Below are 17,153 nucleotides of genomic sequence, written 5' to 3' on the forward strand. Positions count from 1 at the left end.
TTTTTTTTAATAAAATGGAGTACTAGTCAGCCATAAAGAAGGAGAAACTAGAGACATTTATAGCCAAATGGATGCATATTGAAGCCATACTCTTAAGTGATATAAATAGGACACACATGTGTAAATACCAAATAGTTTCTCTAGTGTGAGAAACTGAAAGTGTAAATAAGGATTAAAATGATTAAAATGAATAATTGATAATTTGAAATAGGAAGAAAAGGTCCAAAAAGGTAGAGGAAGTGGGAAGGGAAAGGGAAAGGAAAAAACTATGAGAAAAGGAAAAAATGGAAACAAAGTCTTTGTAAATATGGAACGGTGGAGGGGGTGAAGGGAGCACAGGGAATGGGGAAAAAATAAGAAGGAAGATACATCATTTACAGGTACAAGTTCCCAATGATAACTGTAAACACACTGTATACCTAAAATGTACCAATAAAAGAATTTAAGCAAAAAAAATAAGATTGTTACTGACTCATAAATCACCAGAAACAGTGGAACAGAATAGAAATCTGAGTAAGGTATTTTGGGAAGGCATTTTGTCTTTTAAAATAAATGGTGTAAAGATAGTTGGATATTTCTATAAGTAAGTGTTGGGCCATAGACTTCCATATGAAAGTCAAAAGTATAAAGATTTTAGTTATAAAGAATTTATAGAACAATATCTTCTTGAATTCATGGAAAGATTGATTAATTCAACTATATTAAACTTAAGAACTGCTGTTCATCAACAGATACCATTAAGAAAATAACAATGCCAACAAAGGCCCAGAATGGGAGAAGATACTGCAGTGCATAACTGACAAAGGATTTATATACAGCGTATATAGAACATGTATTTTTTGTTAGCTTTGAACACGAAATCCTCCTGCTTCAGCCTCCTGAATACTGGGATTACAGGCTGTGCTTCTGCACCTGGCTCAGAATATGTATTTTTTTAAATCCCACAAATTAATTTTTAAAACAAACTAAGAATGTGTAAGACTAAAATACACTTAAATAGAGGATCTCTAACTTACATCTGTATCAACCCCATATATATATATCACCAGATTGACAGTCACTTTAATGTCTGTCATACCAAATGCCAGGGCAGTATGCATGGGAAACTCATATATTGGTTTCTTATATTTTCACATGGGTATTGTTGAGTCCAAGAGGGCACATGAATTCCCTGAATTTCCACTATCGTAACATACCATCAGAGGTCCAGGGTCCATATTCACGGCACTTACCATACATCAAGGGGTCACTGATTTAGGGTTTGTTTATAGAAGCTCATTTTTCTATCACACTTCTTCCCATCACTGCCAGTTTTCTCTGGAAAGAATGGTCTATATTTGATCTATCCTCTGGCCCATATTCTTTTATAATAGGCATTGGTTCTTCCATAATGGTAATTTTAAAGGCTCTTAGATATAGGAAGAACTCAGTGCCTTACCCTTTCTTTTCTCTTTTATCCTCGTGAGAAATTGGAGGTAATAAAGTGTGTGGCTGAGAGTGTTCAACAAAAATTCAGAGAGCAATGGAAAAACATCTTTGAAATAGCAGCAGAAAATAAGTGGAGAAAGCACCTGAAAACATGTTGAGTAGGAGAATGGAGCTATGACACTGCCATGCCATAGTGGAACTTGCTTCCCTGAGGCTCAGAGGTTAATATTCCCAAATGAGCTCTCTTATGTTCCAACCTCTTGGCACTAGATTTGTCCAAAACCTAGGTCAACATGATTGCAATCTGGCTTAAGGTGACTGGGAAACTGGTAGAAAGTAGAAGATAGATTTCATCTGAAAGCATTTAGATAGGGCAAGGAAGAGAACAGGGCAAAGCATTGTAATTCTTAAAAGTATTTCACTCCCTCAAAATGGGTAGATCTTGGCACTTTAGATAATTATAATTACAAACCTCATGGTTATCTACCTTTTCTGTTGCTCATTGAATTCACTATGCATTTTCGTTGACGGCTGTCATTGGCTTTTGAAGTAGAAATGAAGGGCATTGGGTAGTACAGTATTTGCAATACTGCTAGTTACAGCCATATCAGATTAACAGGTGACTGAAATAATAGAGATTTAGAATGAAAAGCTCACAAATAGAAAGAAAAAGTCTAAAGAAGTAGGGGAAGGAGAAGGGTAGGGGAAAGGAAAGAAGGGAGAAGAAAAAACATGAGAAGAAGAAAAAATGGAAACAAAGTCTTTGTAAATAGGGAAGGGTGGAGTGGATGAAGGGAGGACAAGGGAATGGGGAAAAATAAAAAATAAGAACCAAGATACATCATGTACCTATTTTTCCATTTTCTCATATTAATCCCATTCCCTTCTATCCTTTCCCCTAGCCCTCCCACTTCCTTCCCCTTTGCCCCTTTTCTTCCTATTTCACATTACCTATTATACATTTTAGTCCTTATTTACACTTTCAGTTTCTCACACCAGAGAAACTATTCGGTATTTATACATGTGTGTCCTATTTATTTCACTTAAGAGTATCACTTCAATGTGCATCCGCTTAGCTATAAATGTCTCTAATTTCTCATTTTTTTATGGCTGAATAGTACTCCATTTTATTAAAAAACCACATTTTCTTGATCCAGTCTCCAGTTGATGGGCATTTGGGCTGTTTCCAATTTTAGCTATCACAAACTGTGCTGCTATGAACATGGGTGCACATATATCACTGTGGTATGATTCTTTCAATTCTTTGGGGAAGATCCCCAGCAGTGGAATAGCTGGGTCAAATGAGACTTCCAATCCTAGTACTTTGAGGTATTTCCATACTGATTTCCACAGTAGTTGCACCAGTCCACACTCCCACCAAATCTTTGTAAATAGGGAGGAATGGAGGGGTTGAAGGGAGGGCTGGGCAAGGGTGAAAAATAAGACCCAAGAGAGACTATGTAAAGGTGCAAATTTCCAATGATGAATGTCATTATATTGTATACCTAAAATGTAGCAATGATTAGAATAAATAATCAATAATGCAAAATAGGAAGAAAAGGTCCAAAGGGGTAGGGGTAGTGGGAGGGGCAGGGGAAAGGAAAGAAGGGAAAGGACAAATGATGAGAAATGGAAAAAATGGAAATAAAGTCTTTGTAAACAGGGAAGGGTGGAGGGGGTGAAGGGAGGGATAGGAATGGGGAAAAAATAAGAACCAAGATGCATCATGTAAAGGTACAATTCCCAATGAGAAATGTAATTGTGCTGTATACCTACAATGTACCAATAAAAGAATTTAACAGGAAAAAAAAAAGATACATCATGTAAAGGTACAAGATCCCAATGATGAATGTAACTGTATTGTATACCTAAAATGTATCAATAAACTTAATGGGGAAAAAAAATTAAAGGCTCACATTCTGGCTGAATATCATGCCATTTTTAAGTATAAAATTAGAAATGACAAGAAATACTTTTAAATGTACTCTTAGCACTTTCTCACACCCTAAGTTCACCCATAGGTTTTCTACAGACAATACCAGGAGGGTGGGACACTAAGCAACTACCTCCTTGAGCAGTTGTGTGATTTTGGCAACTGCCTCTGCTTGTCATCTTTCCCAAGGATTCCTCAGAGCCAAGAGTATCTGCCAAGAGGAATCAAAACGCTGCTGACAACCAGGAATTGGATTTGTTACAGATGGAGGTGTTCCAGCCCTCAAAATCTGCCAACTCCATTGTTAGAGGCGTGTGATAAATGAATTAAGTACATCTGCCCTTGTGAGCTAAAGAAGATTCAAACATCTTTTTAAAATGACAGGAAGCCACACTTCTTTGGCTAAGTCTTGGGTAGTGTGTATGAGTGTACGACTGAGCTCTGAAAACAAGATGTGTGCAGAGAGGCATTTTCCAGGGATTTCTTCCCTTAAAGGTAGAAGTAACAGCCCTTTCATTTGATTGGCCTAGACATATCATCTTGGGAACTGTTGGGGAAATGTTGCAATTAGTATTCCAGGACACAGAATGAGAATTCCAAGAATATTATTCTATTAAAACTGCTTTAAAAATCACCTTGAGCTTTTTTGATGATTATCATTATGTTGTTGTAGTTTGGGGGCCTTCCTTTCTGTTACCCCCACCCCTACCATTTTGATAACGAGTCATTTAAGGGAACAATCTCTGAACTTTATTTAATGGGCAAGCTATTCAAACTTTAAGCTATTCAAAGAGAACATAATCTGTCATTGGAACTTAAAATGCTTAGGGAAAACCATAGAAGTAATATGTATAGTTTTCATAGTAAACAAATATAACTCCAGTGCAGTGATTCTGCTGTAGCTGCAATAACTCTTGCCCAATCTCCAGACTCATATCGCTCTACCTCTGTCTCCAACTTGGAAGTTTAATGGGCATCTCCAAATAGAACTCCTGGATCCCAGCAAAACAGTCCTTACTATGAAAAAAAAATTATTGCTATCTTGTCAAATAGTAATTTCCAACTTCCAGTTGCTCAGGCCAAAACTTTGCTGCATTCTCATCTTTTTCTTTCCCATCCCATGTCCAAACCACTAGCTATAACTCAAAAAATATATATAGAATCCAACTATTTCTCACTATATCCTCTACTACCACACTGGTCCAAACCACTTTTGCCCAGATCAGAAGACTCTCCTAAAAAATTCTCTCACCTGGGCCAGGGATTTAGCTCAGTGGTTTCACTGCCTACCTCACAAGGGGAAGGTCCCGAGTTCAATCCCTGGTAACCAAAAAACAAACAAACAAACAAAAATTCTCTCACTTTTGGCCAGGAATTTAGCTCAGTAGCACCGCACCTGCCTTGCAAGTGCAAGGTCCTGAGATCGATCCCCAGAACCAAAAAAACAAAAAAAACAAAAAAAACCTCTCAGTTTTGCCTTTGTCTTCTCCCAAAATCATTCAACTGCTTAAGTAAATAGTTGCTTAGTGCCCCACCCTTTTAAGATCATTCTAAGACTAAAGTCAGGTAAGTTGCACTTCTCAAAACACCCCAATGACCTCCCATGTCACCTGGACTAAAGCCAAAGTCCTTACAATGGCCTACTAAACATTCTGCATGTCCTAGTTTCTAAATTTAAAAATATAATAGGTAGCATAGCAGTGGTTAAGAGCGTGTGATCAGAGTCAGACTGCTTGTTTTTAAATCCTAGCTCTAATTTAATTATTAGCTATATGACATTGGGCATGACACTTATTCTCTTGGTGTCTAAATATCCTCATCTGTAAAATGGAATAATTATAATACCTATATGGTTGTTGTGAGAATTAATGAATTAATTCTACAACATACTTTTTAGTGACAGCATATAGTGAACATTGTAAACATTTAAAAATGACAAAATAGGCATTTTTTTCTATTAGTAAAAGATCTCATAATAAGTTCTGTGTATAAAATAATGATGCCAATGTTTTCATCTATAAGAATTTAGAGAGATCCAAAACACCTCTTAAAGCAAAAGATGAAAAATATTTTGGTTAAACAAATTTAAATGAGCCATCATTTTTTTCCTGCAATAAGTTCTGAAGCTAACCAAATATGGCCCTCATATCACTTTAAATGTATTTTATTAATGCATACTAACTTTATAAAATATTGGGTTTCAAAGTGGTATTTTCACTAATGGATATAGCATATTTTGATCATACTCATTCCCCCATCATTGTTATATGTTTTTTATTTATTCTGAGTTCAGAGCTAGAATGTTTCATATACCGTGATTTATACCTTTAAATATTTTGGTACTTTTAAAGCATACAAATGCTGAGCTGCTTACTCACTTGCTTATTAACCAGTAATGTTTCCACTCCAAATATAAGTATAATTTGTTCAGTTTATAATATAGATTAGTTTTTAAGATATACTATACTTTAGTGCTCTATGTCTGGAATTTTATTACTGCATTAATGAAAATATTCTGTCTAGAATAAAACAATAAACAGAAGTTTATTACACCTTCATATTTCCAGGATGGGCATAGTAGAGTGAATAGCCATGTGAAATTTCCAATTGGGGGTCATAAAATAGACTTTTTAGTGGAAAAAATAGCAAGATTCAATTTTGAACATGGCTTTAAACATTATTTAAATTGTCTTTATGGGAAAGTGAGAAAAATGGCCACCAGCCAGAAGTCCATCATGGCTGACTTCTTACTTCAATTGTATAGGTTCTTTTATTCTTACCTGAAGAGTAAAGAACATCCCTAATTCTCCCCTCCTCCAAACACAGAACACATAACATATCCTTCAGGATCTGTTTTTGATTCATAGAGGAGAAACTGTCTTATACTCATAAGTAAATGTATACAGAATGTTTGGAGTGAAAAGACGTATTATTTGGAAAGAGGTCAAATGTACATGTGATCAAAATATTTGATAAATATTTAAATTTTTGAAAATGTTTTACAGTAAAAGACACATTGCCAAGAATCCCCTTCAATACTATTCCATCATTCTTGCCACTTTCTGAAGCAATTCTAGGAGTTCTTTTTCATGAGTATCTATGAGATGTGATCAGAAAATATGGTTGAATGCTGCTGCTGAGAGCCATCCAATGGAAATGCATGCTTCTGAAAACATTGACCACAAAACATAAACATTTTGAATCAATTCAAGACATCAAGACAGCCAAGACAGTGCAACTAAAGACCTATAGGAGCTTTTCATAATTCCTTCAGAAAGTGGCAAAAATGATGGGATAAGTATGTGTGTTCAAATCAAGGGAGAGTTTTATTGAGGGAAATTGATTATAATTTATCTTTTATTGTAATAAAATTTTAACCATTTACTGTATTTTTTGATCATACTCCTTACAATTGAAAACAAGAGTAGTCACAGTATTTGTTCAGAAGCACAAAGGGGAGTTAAGACTTGTAGGAGATTTCTGAAAGGGTCATAATACAAGGAAATAAAAATTCAATATTTTTATTTTATACTTGAATTTAACTTTTAAAATGTGACATGAAGTTCTACATTTCTGGAAAATTCTTCCAGTTCTACATGGAATTTGAATGTAAAGTAGACCTGTTGCTAGAGCTCTTAAAGTTCTCTGTATGTTGGATGGGTTATTGACCAGCTTCCAGGTAAAGCTGAACTTCACATATTTGCCAAACAAAAATGTTTCAGTCTCAACAATTACACTGTGAGAATTCCTCTGAAAACAAGAGGGGAGAAATAATACAGTTTTCCCTGTACATTAGAAACAAACAACATGATTTAATGAAAACTTACTCTTAGTTAAATAACCACTAAGTTGAAACATCATTTCACAGTGTTTGTACAAAGAATGAACCCTGCTCTTCTAAGAAGTCATTGTAATTTTTGTCAAATAACACTTTTCCTCACCATTTTCTATTTTAAAAGAAAACTTGCCCTGAAACATCATCCAGACAAGAATCCAGGTGATCCAGCTGCTGCTGAAAAGTTTAAAGAAATCAACAATGCCCATAGCATACTAACCGACACATCAAAGAGAAACATATATGATAAATATGGATCACTGGGACTCTATGTGGCTGAGCAATTTGGAGAGGAAAATGTCAATACCTACTTCATGCTGTCAAGCTGGTGGGCAAAGGTGAATCACATTTTTTTTCTTTAAAAACAGTCTCCTAGAACATCATGGTATTATGCACTTTTTTAGATCCTATTTCAAGGACATACTAATCTTACTACCATTAATCTCTTGTAAATAAAAAGAGAGATTACTTCTATTGAGAGCTGTTATTTGGGGATCATTTTTGCTTTAGCTCATCAATTAATTATAAAATCCAGCTTGACTTAAGAGCCTTCTAGACATTAATTATATTTGAATTTGGAGCTTCAGGTTAATTCTGACTGGCCTTCCTTCCCCTGTTGTGACTAATTAAGAACTGACTCATTGCTCAAAACCAAAAATAATTCATTAGTGTGACAAATGTTTAATACATTATTATAGAACAAATTTAGCCATGTACTTTACTATCTATAGCATAGACGACATCAGCAAACACAAATCTTGGGGGTGATTATGTTATGGCTCATGTGGAACCTGCTGTGAGGCTGTGGAGAAGGAAATGGGAAGGGAAAGGTGAGATGGAAGTGTGGAGGATAGAGTTGGGAAGAGAAGGGGAAGAAGAAAAAATGGATCTCTGAACAAGAAAAAGGCAAAGTTTTTAAGGACAATATCAGAATTGACTTTTGTACAGTAAATTTTGTTTAGTTTCCTAAGAATCCCTAATATTATGTATGTTTAGTCATATTTGTTTATGAATTTTAATATTCTTATCTTCTGATGAAAGTCTGTTTACTTATAGGCACTGCATATTGTCTATTAGCTTTTTTGTTTTTGTACCGGGGATCAAACTCGGGTCCTTGAGCTTGCGCAGCAGGTGACAAAACCACTGAGCTAAATCCCTGGCCATTTAGCATATTTTGCAGACAGTTAACATTCATATAAGTGGTGCTAAGTAATAATTTTTAAAAACCACATCTCCAAAATGGCAGGTTTCGTGCTCAGTTCTGTTTTCTTCCATTAAATCTTGCTAAGTCATAGAGTTTCATATATGAAGAAAGAGAGAGATTGTGTTCTTGTACATAACCATACAGAGAAAATCGGCAATTTAAAGTCTCATTTGTCTCCTGCAAACTCTATCCCACAATTCTTTAGGGGGATATCTGAGAATCCCATGGAAATCCTTTTCTTTATAGAAGACTTGAGAAGTCAAGATGTTGCTAAGTGGATTTGAAACTTGGGATGAAAGTATACATACTGACAACATTATTTATGATGATTTGCATTCTTATAACAATACAGACTTTTGAGGGCTTCTGTGGGAACCTAATCTGCAGGCATGACATCTTTTCATGGGACGGAACATCTGCAGTTCCAGATAATTAATTATGCATGTACATATGCATGAACATTATGGCCTGTCTACGTAACAATGAAAATAGACTTCCTTACCCAGGAAGTTGATGACATTGATCTAAAATCCTATACACAGAAAGAATCTATCCAGTAGTGAAGAGATATGCAAACTGTTCCTGATGTGCTTCTTTAAAAATAAAACTACAAAGAAATGTACTTTCCCTATCTGTTTGTGCCAAAGCCAATGTATGGTACCCATCAGAATGGCCTAGCATTCATCCGTTAATTAATCATCACATGAAGGATTCACACACACACACACACACACACACACACATATATTACACACATATATTTTTTTAAGTACCAGATACCTACTTGTATCTTGTAGTGTGCTAAGCACTGCAAGGGATAAAGCAAGGTTATTTCACACAAAAGGCAAGCAATTTGGAAGCAATGTGGAGCCAGGTATGGTGGTACATGCCTATAATCCCAGCCCTTTGGGAGGCTGAGGCATGAGTATCCCAAATTTGAGCTCAGCCTGGAACAATTGAGTCACTTAGTGATACTCTATTTCTAAATTTAAAAAAAAATTTAAGGTCTGGAGATGAAAATTAGTGTGACAGCCCTGGTTTCAATCCCCAACAACTCTCTCTCTCTCAAACGCAGACACAGACACACACACACTCACTCAATAGTGTATGAGTGAAAATGTGATTTTCAGAGAAGAGAATATGGGAATTGCATAGTAAAGTAAAAAAAGGCAAAGATGTGTAAAGAAGAGAAGAGCTCCTTGGAGGTAAAGGCTAAGTAATATTCACAGAATGGTCAGAACGAGAGAAGAGGGCAAGTGAGATCAACATTAAAGATTTCTGCTTAAGTTACTAACAAAAATGTGTTTGTGTTGCACACGGCTAATTTTATCTTTTATCTCTCTTGCTCATTAATTAGATAAAATGAATAATCCACTTTCTATTTTAAGTAATATGTCCTAAATAAGACCATAAATTGATTTTATTCAATTCACAAAATGGGCTTCTTATCATTTCAAATTGGCAGAGACAAGAAGGCCCCTTACTGGTTTGGATAGAGATGATGTGGAGGATGCAACAGGTCTCAAGGAGAGACTAGAGAACAGAGTGACTAATAGGAATGTGGGGCAGCAGGAAGCAGTACCATTTAGCTTTCTTTGGTGACAATAATTCAGTTTCAGTGACCAAGGTAGATTGATCATCTCATTTGACTTGTGAAGGCCTTGTTCGTTGCTTGGTTTGGTTTTTGTTTTACTTTGCTCTGCTCTTAAGAAAAATCACATTAAAAATAAAGAAGGAAATAAAGAAGACAATACTGTATTTCATGACTGCACCTACAAGTCATTTCCTCCGGATCTGCCTCATTGGGCACACCTTTATGAAGCAGTTGATTCTCTGGAAACTGTAGGATAACCCTTACAGGGGTAAGAATGAAGGCGGATATGCAGCATGTGTATCCGTGGTAAGCTGTGGTACCTTCAGGACTTGGGGGATGCATGGTTGCACCGCTGGCTTCCGGGATTGTCGCCTCCATTACTCCTCACCCCCAGTTCCTTTTCCCTTCTTTTCTAGGCCCTACTCATCGTCGTTGGCCTTTTGACTGGCTGCTATTTCTGTTGCTGCCTGTGCTGCTGCTGCAACTGTTGTTGTGGCGCCTGCCGCCCCAAAACATTGACGCCCGAAGCAGATGTCTACGTGTCAGCAGAAGACCTCGAGGAACCGATCAAGACTGACCTGGAAAAGGACGAAAGGGGAGGTAATGACCACCCCTTCATAGACTTAACTAAGCACCACATCCTACCTAAGTGGAGAGAACTCCAACAACCAAATGGGGGCTCTCACAGACGAGCAGCTTTGGTAGGTCTTCTGGAGACGATGAGGGGAAGAGAAAGCTGACCCTGATACTATTAGAAAGACATCACGTAATACGCTGACGGTGATGCGAAAGAAGTAAAATTCAGTCTCGTTATGAGAGACGGGCTGTGGGTGCAGGGAGGTTTGGGTGTGTTCAGGGAGAACCGAGGTGAGAATGTCTCCCGGGAAAAACATTTCAGCCTTTTCCATTAGGGTCTCAATTGAAAGAGGAGATGAACATCAAAAATGTCATCAATCCTTGACTTTTCTTCTTTGTATTACTTACTTGATAATAATTTTGGGGCGGGACTTGGCCAGAGTGATCCTTCTTCCCTTGAAATATAGCTTCTTTCCAAATATATTAGACCATAACCCCAAAGCAGCATCAAGAATGGGACTATTGCCGGGGATTTAGCTCAGTAGTTTCGCCACCTGCTGCACAAGCGCAAGGACCCGAGTTCGATCCCCCCAGTACCAAAAAAAAAAAAAGAAAAAAAAGAATGGGACTATTTGCTTTGCTAAGCCACCTCCTCCTGTGTATGTACATGCGTGATTCTACCTAGAAATGAAAAAGAAAAAAATGGAAAGAAAGATAAGATCTTGGAGAATTCACAACACCAGTGATACTTTATGTTCTTTGGGAAATGTCTTTGTTTAAGCAGTTTGGGGTCAAGCCTGCCATTGTCCTACTTTGTCCTGTGGCCACAATCCTCCTGTCATTTTCTCCTGTGGAATGTACCATTGTTCTGAATTATAGACTTTATCACTAAAATAAAAAACATAGTGAACTAAAGGAATTTCTTGATAATTCTGATTGTTACACATTGCTGTCAGAACCACTGGAATCAGGTTGTTGAACTTCTCTGGAATGTACCATACTTTGATTCTTTGGTCACAATGAAATAAGAACCAGGACATCAAGTACCAGAAACTATTTAAAAGCTGCATTGGCTTTAATTTCCTACCAAATGTAATGTTAAATAATATCCAATATTACCCATCTGGACTCCAAGTCAAAGAAAGGAGTATTCAGTCATCTGAATGGTGCCAAGAACTAAACTCTTTCAGAATTGGGACCCTAGAGAAGACAAAAGGAATTTTCCTGAAACCTGTGACCGCTCACTATGGAGTGGCAAGTCCATCAACCAGAGGAGGTGTTCTGACCATTTTTTATTATTTTTCTTGGAAACTTTTGGGCTCCTGGTGAAATACAACTTGTACTACAAATTTTTTTTTCTTTATTTGGGATACAAAAGGACAAATTAATCTTTTAATGAAGATATACAAAAGAACAAGCAAATGGGATCACTAATAAATGGATTAAGCAGCAACATTTGCATTGAAACTCTTCTTTAGGGAATGGCTGGTGAATATAGCACAACTTACCTACAAATTATGGTCCTAGTACATTGATCCCTCTTGTGAAAGAGATAAATGGTTATAAAATCAAGTCAAGGGTCACTGGCTGCACTGACCATAAGATCTCCCTCTAACTTTAATCACTCTAGCCGAGTACTCCGTCACTGAGGACAGAAGGTTCAGTGAGACAGAAGAATTGTCACTCATTGTCATCCACAGTGTCAACCTTCTCTTAACTTTTTCCTTATTGCGGAAAAACCCAAACTAGGTGAAATGAACTTAGATATCCCAAATCCAGTGCATCAGACTTCTCTGAAAAGCCTCAACATCTTTCTTCTTTAAATGGAATAAAAGCTCCACCAGGTCATTTCAGTAGACCTTCTATGTGGAAGATTTCTTTTTTGGAACAGAAGTCCAGACTAGGTGCCAAATTCCACCCAGGGTTCCTGCCTGTAGAGTGATTGGTGATGGATTTGTATGCCTTTCAGTGTTTTCCATTCTAATACCCAAAGCTACCAATTTGCTACAAAGGTGAGATTGTAGAATCCCATCTGACTATGTTATTAAATATTACTTAACCAAGAGGAAAAACTCTATTTTACTTCTAAATGTTTAAAAGCTCCTATTCAAGGATGATTCAGATTTTGTGGGATCTGAAATTTATGCAATTTGATCAGCTTTTTCTTCAGAAAAAACACAAAGTACAATCCAAAAGTGAATATTTATTTAAAATGAGAAAATTATCACAACAAATTGCAAAGCTTAAAAACTGACAAATGCCATATATATCACAAAATCTAGAAAACAGCAATCATTTAATAAGCTGCTTAGCATATCTGTGTAATACTTTCCTCTGTGGCTACATAGTCCTTGATTGCCTCTTCATACAACAATAATTGTGAAATATAACTTTCTATAGGAAAATATAAAAATAATTCTGCCTTTCCTCTAATGTATTTGATTCAAATTTGTCTATTATTGGTGAATTATAAAGGTTTCTTTCAGTTTTATAAGTCATTATTGATAAAGTCTAAATTTTAGGGATTGTTGCAAAATTTTGGATAACTTCCTAGTGTATTTTATGTACAAGATGTAAGCTTTCCATAGGCTACTTTTGACTTTGAATATCTCAAACCTTTTTGCATCTTCAATACCCAGTACTCTGGGTCAGACCCATTAAACATATGCATATTACATGGCATGACCTCTGGCCTGGATCTTCATGTTCCCTTAATATGTGAATTGGCATAGTGGGAGAGTTGGGGTTTTGTGTGTGTGTGTGTGGGAGTATTTCTAAAGTCATTCCTACATCCACATGGCTAGCTATACAGTACATAGAGTTGCTATAAACTACAAAAACATACTGCACTAAAATTTGAACAAAACCTATTCCCAGCTCTATTTTCCCTTAACCAAACCCTCCAAAAAAACCTTCTGTCATCCCTTTTGAAGAACGGGGAAAGTCAATGTGGAAAGAGACAATGTTTTTCCTGACTGTGTGTTCAAAATATATTTTTCTCCCACTCTATGAAAGTGGGCAGCTGGAAGGGTCTGTGCAAGTGAGGATCCCTGAAGCTTACATTTCATCAACTATATAGTAAACCCATTGCTGCTCTTTGGTCTAACACTTCATTATTAGAATATTTGCCTCATTTATAGCTAGTTGCATTAGTTCACTTCAGATTTGTACTCCACTAATTTAGAGGTTTAATGTAGTTTACAGGTAAACTTAATTCAAGTTAAGGCCAGTAAGGATGAAAAGCAGACTTCATCTGAAGACTATACTTTCTGGACTGTGAGACTTTTCTGGGACCCACTTAGAGTTATTTAAGAAAATATACTTGAGGGAGGGTACTAGTCACTTGGATGTCAAATTATTTATGATAAATAATAAGCATCGTACATCAAGACTTGATGCAAAATGTAAATGTGAAGGCACTAGAAAAATGGGAAAATTAAAAGGAAATTGACATTGGGGCTTTGATAATTTTATTTTAGATAAATTAAAATAGCAAATTTTTCTCACTCAGGACATTTTTATTTTTTATATTGTATCTAATCGTAAAATCCTAGGGTTTTATATAATTGGAAAGGACCCACTGTGTCCACTGAGTGCTTTTCATTTCTTTTCCTTGCCTTAGTGCACTAGAAAAGATTTCCAGCATTTGGTTTTCTGTTCTGTTGTCACTGTCTTGAAATTCCTTTTATTTTGAGACAGAGTCTTGCTAAAATGCCCCAAGTTAGCCTCAAACTTATGATTCTCCTGTCCCTGCCTCCCATGTAGCTGGAAATACAGATGTGTGCCACTGAGCCCAGCTTTTGAAATTCTTAGCTTTTGGATAAAGTATAGTATATTTTTATTTTTACTGAGTTTTATAAATTATCCAGCCGTACTAAAAATACTTTTTCTAGAAAAAGAAACAAGGAAGCTAACTGAGATGAGTCAGGGAGGAATATGGAAGAATAAATGGAACCAGGGATTTATATTAATTGTCCACCTAAAAGCTGAACTTCAGCTTATACTGTGCTGCGAGATTTGACCAGTATATGAAGATTATAGCTGGAAGCTTATTTTTCATACATGAATATCAATTTTAATGAAGTATAGCATTTCATTCGGCTATTATTCTGTCTTTTATCTAGAAATGCCAACATATAAGATATAATAAAACTAATATGAGGTAATTCTCTCTCCTGAATAGAAATAATACCTGATTAATATTTTGTTGTCTTATACTTTATAAGACTAAGAAGAGGAAAGAACAAGGGTTGAGTAGAAAAAAGATTTCTGATCTGAATTCAGTGACTAACCACCTCAAATTTCATTTTTAAGACATATTATAGAGGCTTATTATTCTTAATTTATGAAAATCCAAATTTGGAACATCAAGCCATTTTTTACCTACTGACTTATAAAAAATTAGAAATGTTTTTCATTTCCCTGGAGATAGTTTAACAAGTCTATTTTTACATCTAAGTCTCTTTTGTTGCATACTTTTATTATGGACTTATTTCAGTTATACTCTATTTGTTGACCCTTGCTAAAGTCTAAGATATTTTTTGATGGTGTAACATGGACAAGTCTCTGTACAGGAGTGGTGGTGTAGGGTAGGGATTGGCAGCAGAGAGAAGAGATTTGTTTGGGTGATTTTGTTTTTTCAACAATGCTGGAGAGTGTAACCCAGCTTCTACCTTCAAGAAATAAAGTAAGAGAAGTTCAAACAATGGCATTTTCTTTATTCATTGGCAACTAGAAAACTTGTTAGTGGATTTCTATTTCTCCCTCAAAATAAAAACATATTTCTAATGAGATTCTAGGAAAATTCTATTATTCTTATGAATCTACCAAGATCAAATGGAAGAGATATAGTACCTTCTGGGAATAGAGAATGATGGTCCTCTCTCTCTCTTGTGGTTGTTGTTGTTTTGCCTTTGAACCATTAAAATCTGATAAATACAATAAAAGGTAGTGAGTGAGTACCAGCACAACTTACTTACAAATTATGAACCAAGTTAATTCCCTTACTTTCTCAGGTTCCCAAATTAGAAGCTGAGATTTGAACAGTATATTTGAAATAAGCTCATTTGGACCCCATAAGATTATGTCAGCTGAAGGCCACAATGAAATCAGAATTCCACTAGTTGGAAGGCATTATAGACCATCATGAGATAGAAGCTTCTAATATATATATACATATAACAATGTAGTAGGGTACAAAAGCAATAGCCTAAATTTGAACTTTGAACCAGTTATCTCTGAAGTGACAGGGTTCTTTGAATACATAGTCATTGCACAAATCCTACTTCATTCAATTCCTTGACAAAACTCTTCAGAACAGCCTAATATGACTCCACCTGCCTTGCTTGGCATCTAGAGCACCATTCACCATCTTCTCCACAAGGGTTTAGGAAAAGGCTGCCAAGTGCTTCACTTGAATCAAGATTCATCTCTCTGGCAAAGCAAACCAAAAATGTAAGGCCTAAGTTCTGTTTTTTTTCATCTAAGATGAAGCCAATGTGATAAAACCCAACCAAAACTCCTAGCTAAACCCTAAAAATCTTGTGGACTCAGAATCCCTTCCTTTTGAAAGAGGGGCAATAAAGCATCTAAAGGAGGAGATTTTATAGTACTGACCTTGGATTTAAAATTGTATGATTTAGTGCCCAGAAAAATCTGTTGACTCCTTAAATGTTCTTGCCACTTACCTGGATAAAACCCAAAAATTTCACAATTACTGAGCAGTAGAAACCATATGGTTCTTGCTCTTGGCCAAGACATTGGTTTCACATGCTATTCAGCATTCATCACATCTGACTTCCCAGGAAAAGGACACTAAGGAAAAAATCAAATTCATCCTTCCTCTTTGTGCCATCCCCTACTCAGTCTTCTTCTTACCCTCTCCCTCAATCAAGAGAAATGAATTTCTAAAAATAATCCATGCAGGGCCGGGGATTTAGCTCGGCGGTGCTGCCACCTGCCTTGCAAGTGCAAGTTCCCAAGTTCAATCCCTGGTACCAAAAATAATAATAATAATAATAATCCATGGAAGGGTCTGGAGATGTAGATCAGTGGCACTGCACCTGCCTGGCAAGCTCAAGGTCCTGGGTCCAGTCCCTGGTACCCCCCCCAAAATAAATAAAAATAAAAATAATCCATGGATAATAATGCTTGTAACTACTTCAGAAACATGTGCATTTTCTTCCTATGCAAGTGTCAAGCAAGCAAGTATCAAGGCACCAGACCAGGGCAGGAGAGTCACTTTGGAATTGTCCCTAACAAAGCAACCTAAAGTTCACCTGAGTCTCCCTGATTTTTTTGTCTGCCAGGTTTAGGGCACGATTTACCATACAGGTTTCTTGAGATAGATTTTCTAAAGCAAACATTTATTGGCCACTTAACATTTGCCTGACAATATGTTAGGGGTACAGAAATGATTTGGTTCCTGGTATCTCAGATCTTGCACTCTTGCAGAGAACAGTTTGAGACAAATATTAAATGCATAAATATACTAACAGCCAGTTAGTTTGCAGGTAGAATAAACCTACCAAGGAAGTAGCACAGGAGTTATGAACATGAACACTAGCGGGCTTGACCTGAATGC

At 36.4% G+C, this 17,153-nt stretch overlaps 1 protein-coding gene across 1 annotated transcript in view; it reads left to right on the top strand.

The window, feature by feature from the left end:
- Window positions 1-17,153, top strand: part of Dnajc5b (DnaJ heat shock protein family (Hsp40) member C5 beta) — a 338,000-nt gene that overhangs the window by 307,708 nt on the left and 13,139 nt on the right. The window contains exons 5-6 of the mRNA XM_004842119.3: window positions 7,321-7,534; window positions 10,411-10,594. Coding sequence (XP_004842176.1) covers window positions 7,321-7,534; window positions 10,411-10,594 — 398 coding nt within the window. The remainder of the gene's footprint in view (window positions 1-7,320; window positions 7,535-10,410; window positions 10,595-17,153) is intronic.

Source organism: Heterocephalus glaber, unplaced genomic scaffold, assembly GCF_053883595.1.
Source record: "Heterocephalus glaber isolate CG9 unplaced genomic scaffold, H.glaber_assembly_v1.0 deba00001553, whole genome shotgun sequence".
Lineage (NCBI taxonomy): Eukaryota > Metazoa > Chordata > Mammalia > Rodentia > Bathyergidae > Heterocephalus > Heterocephalus glaber.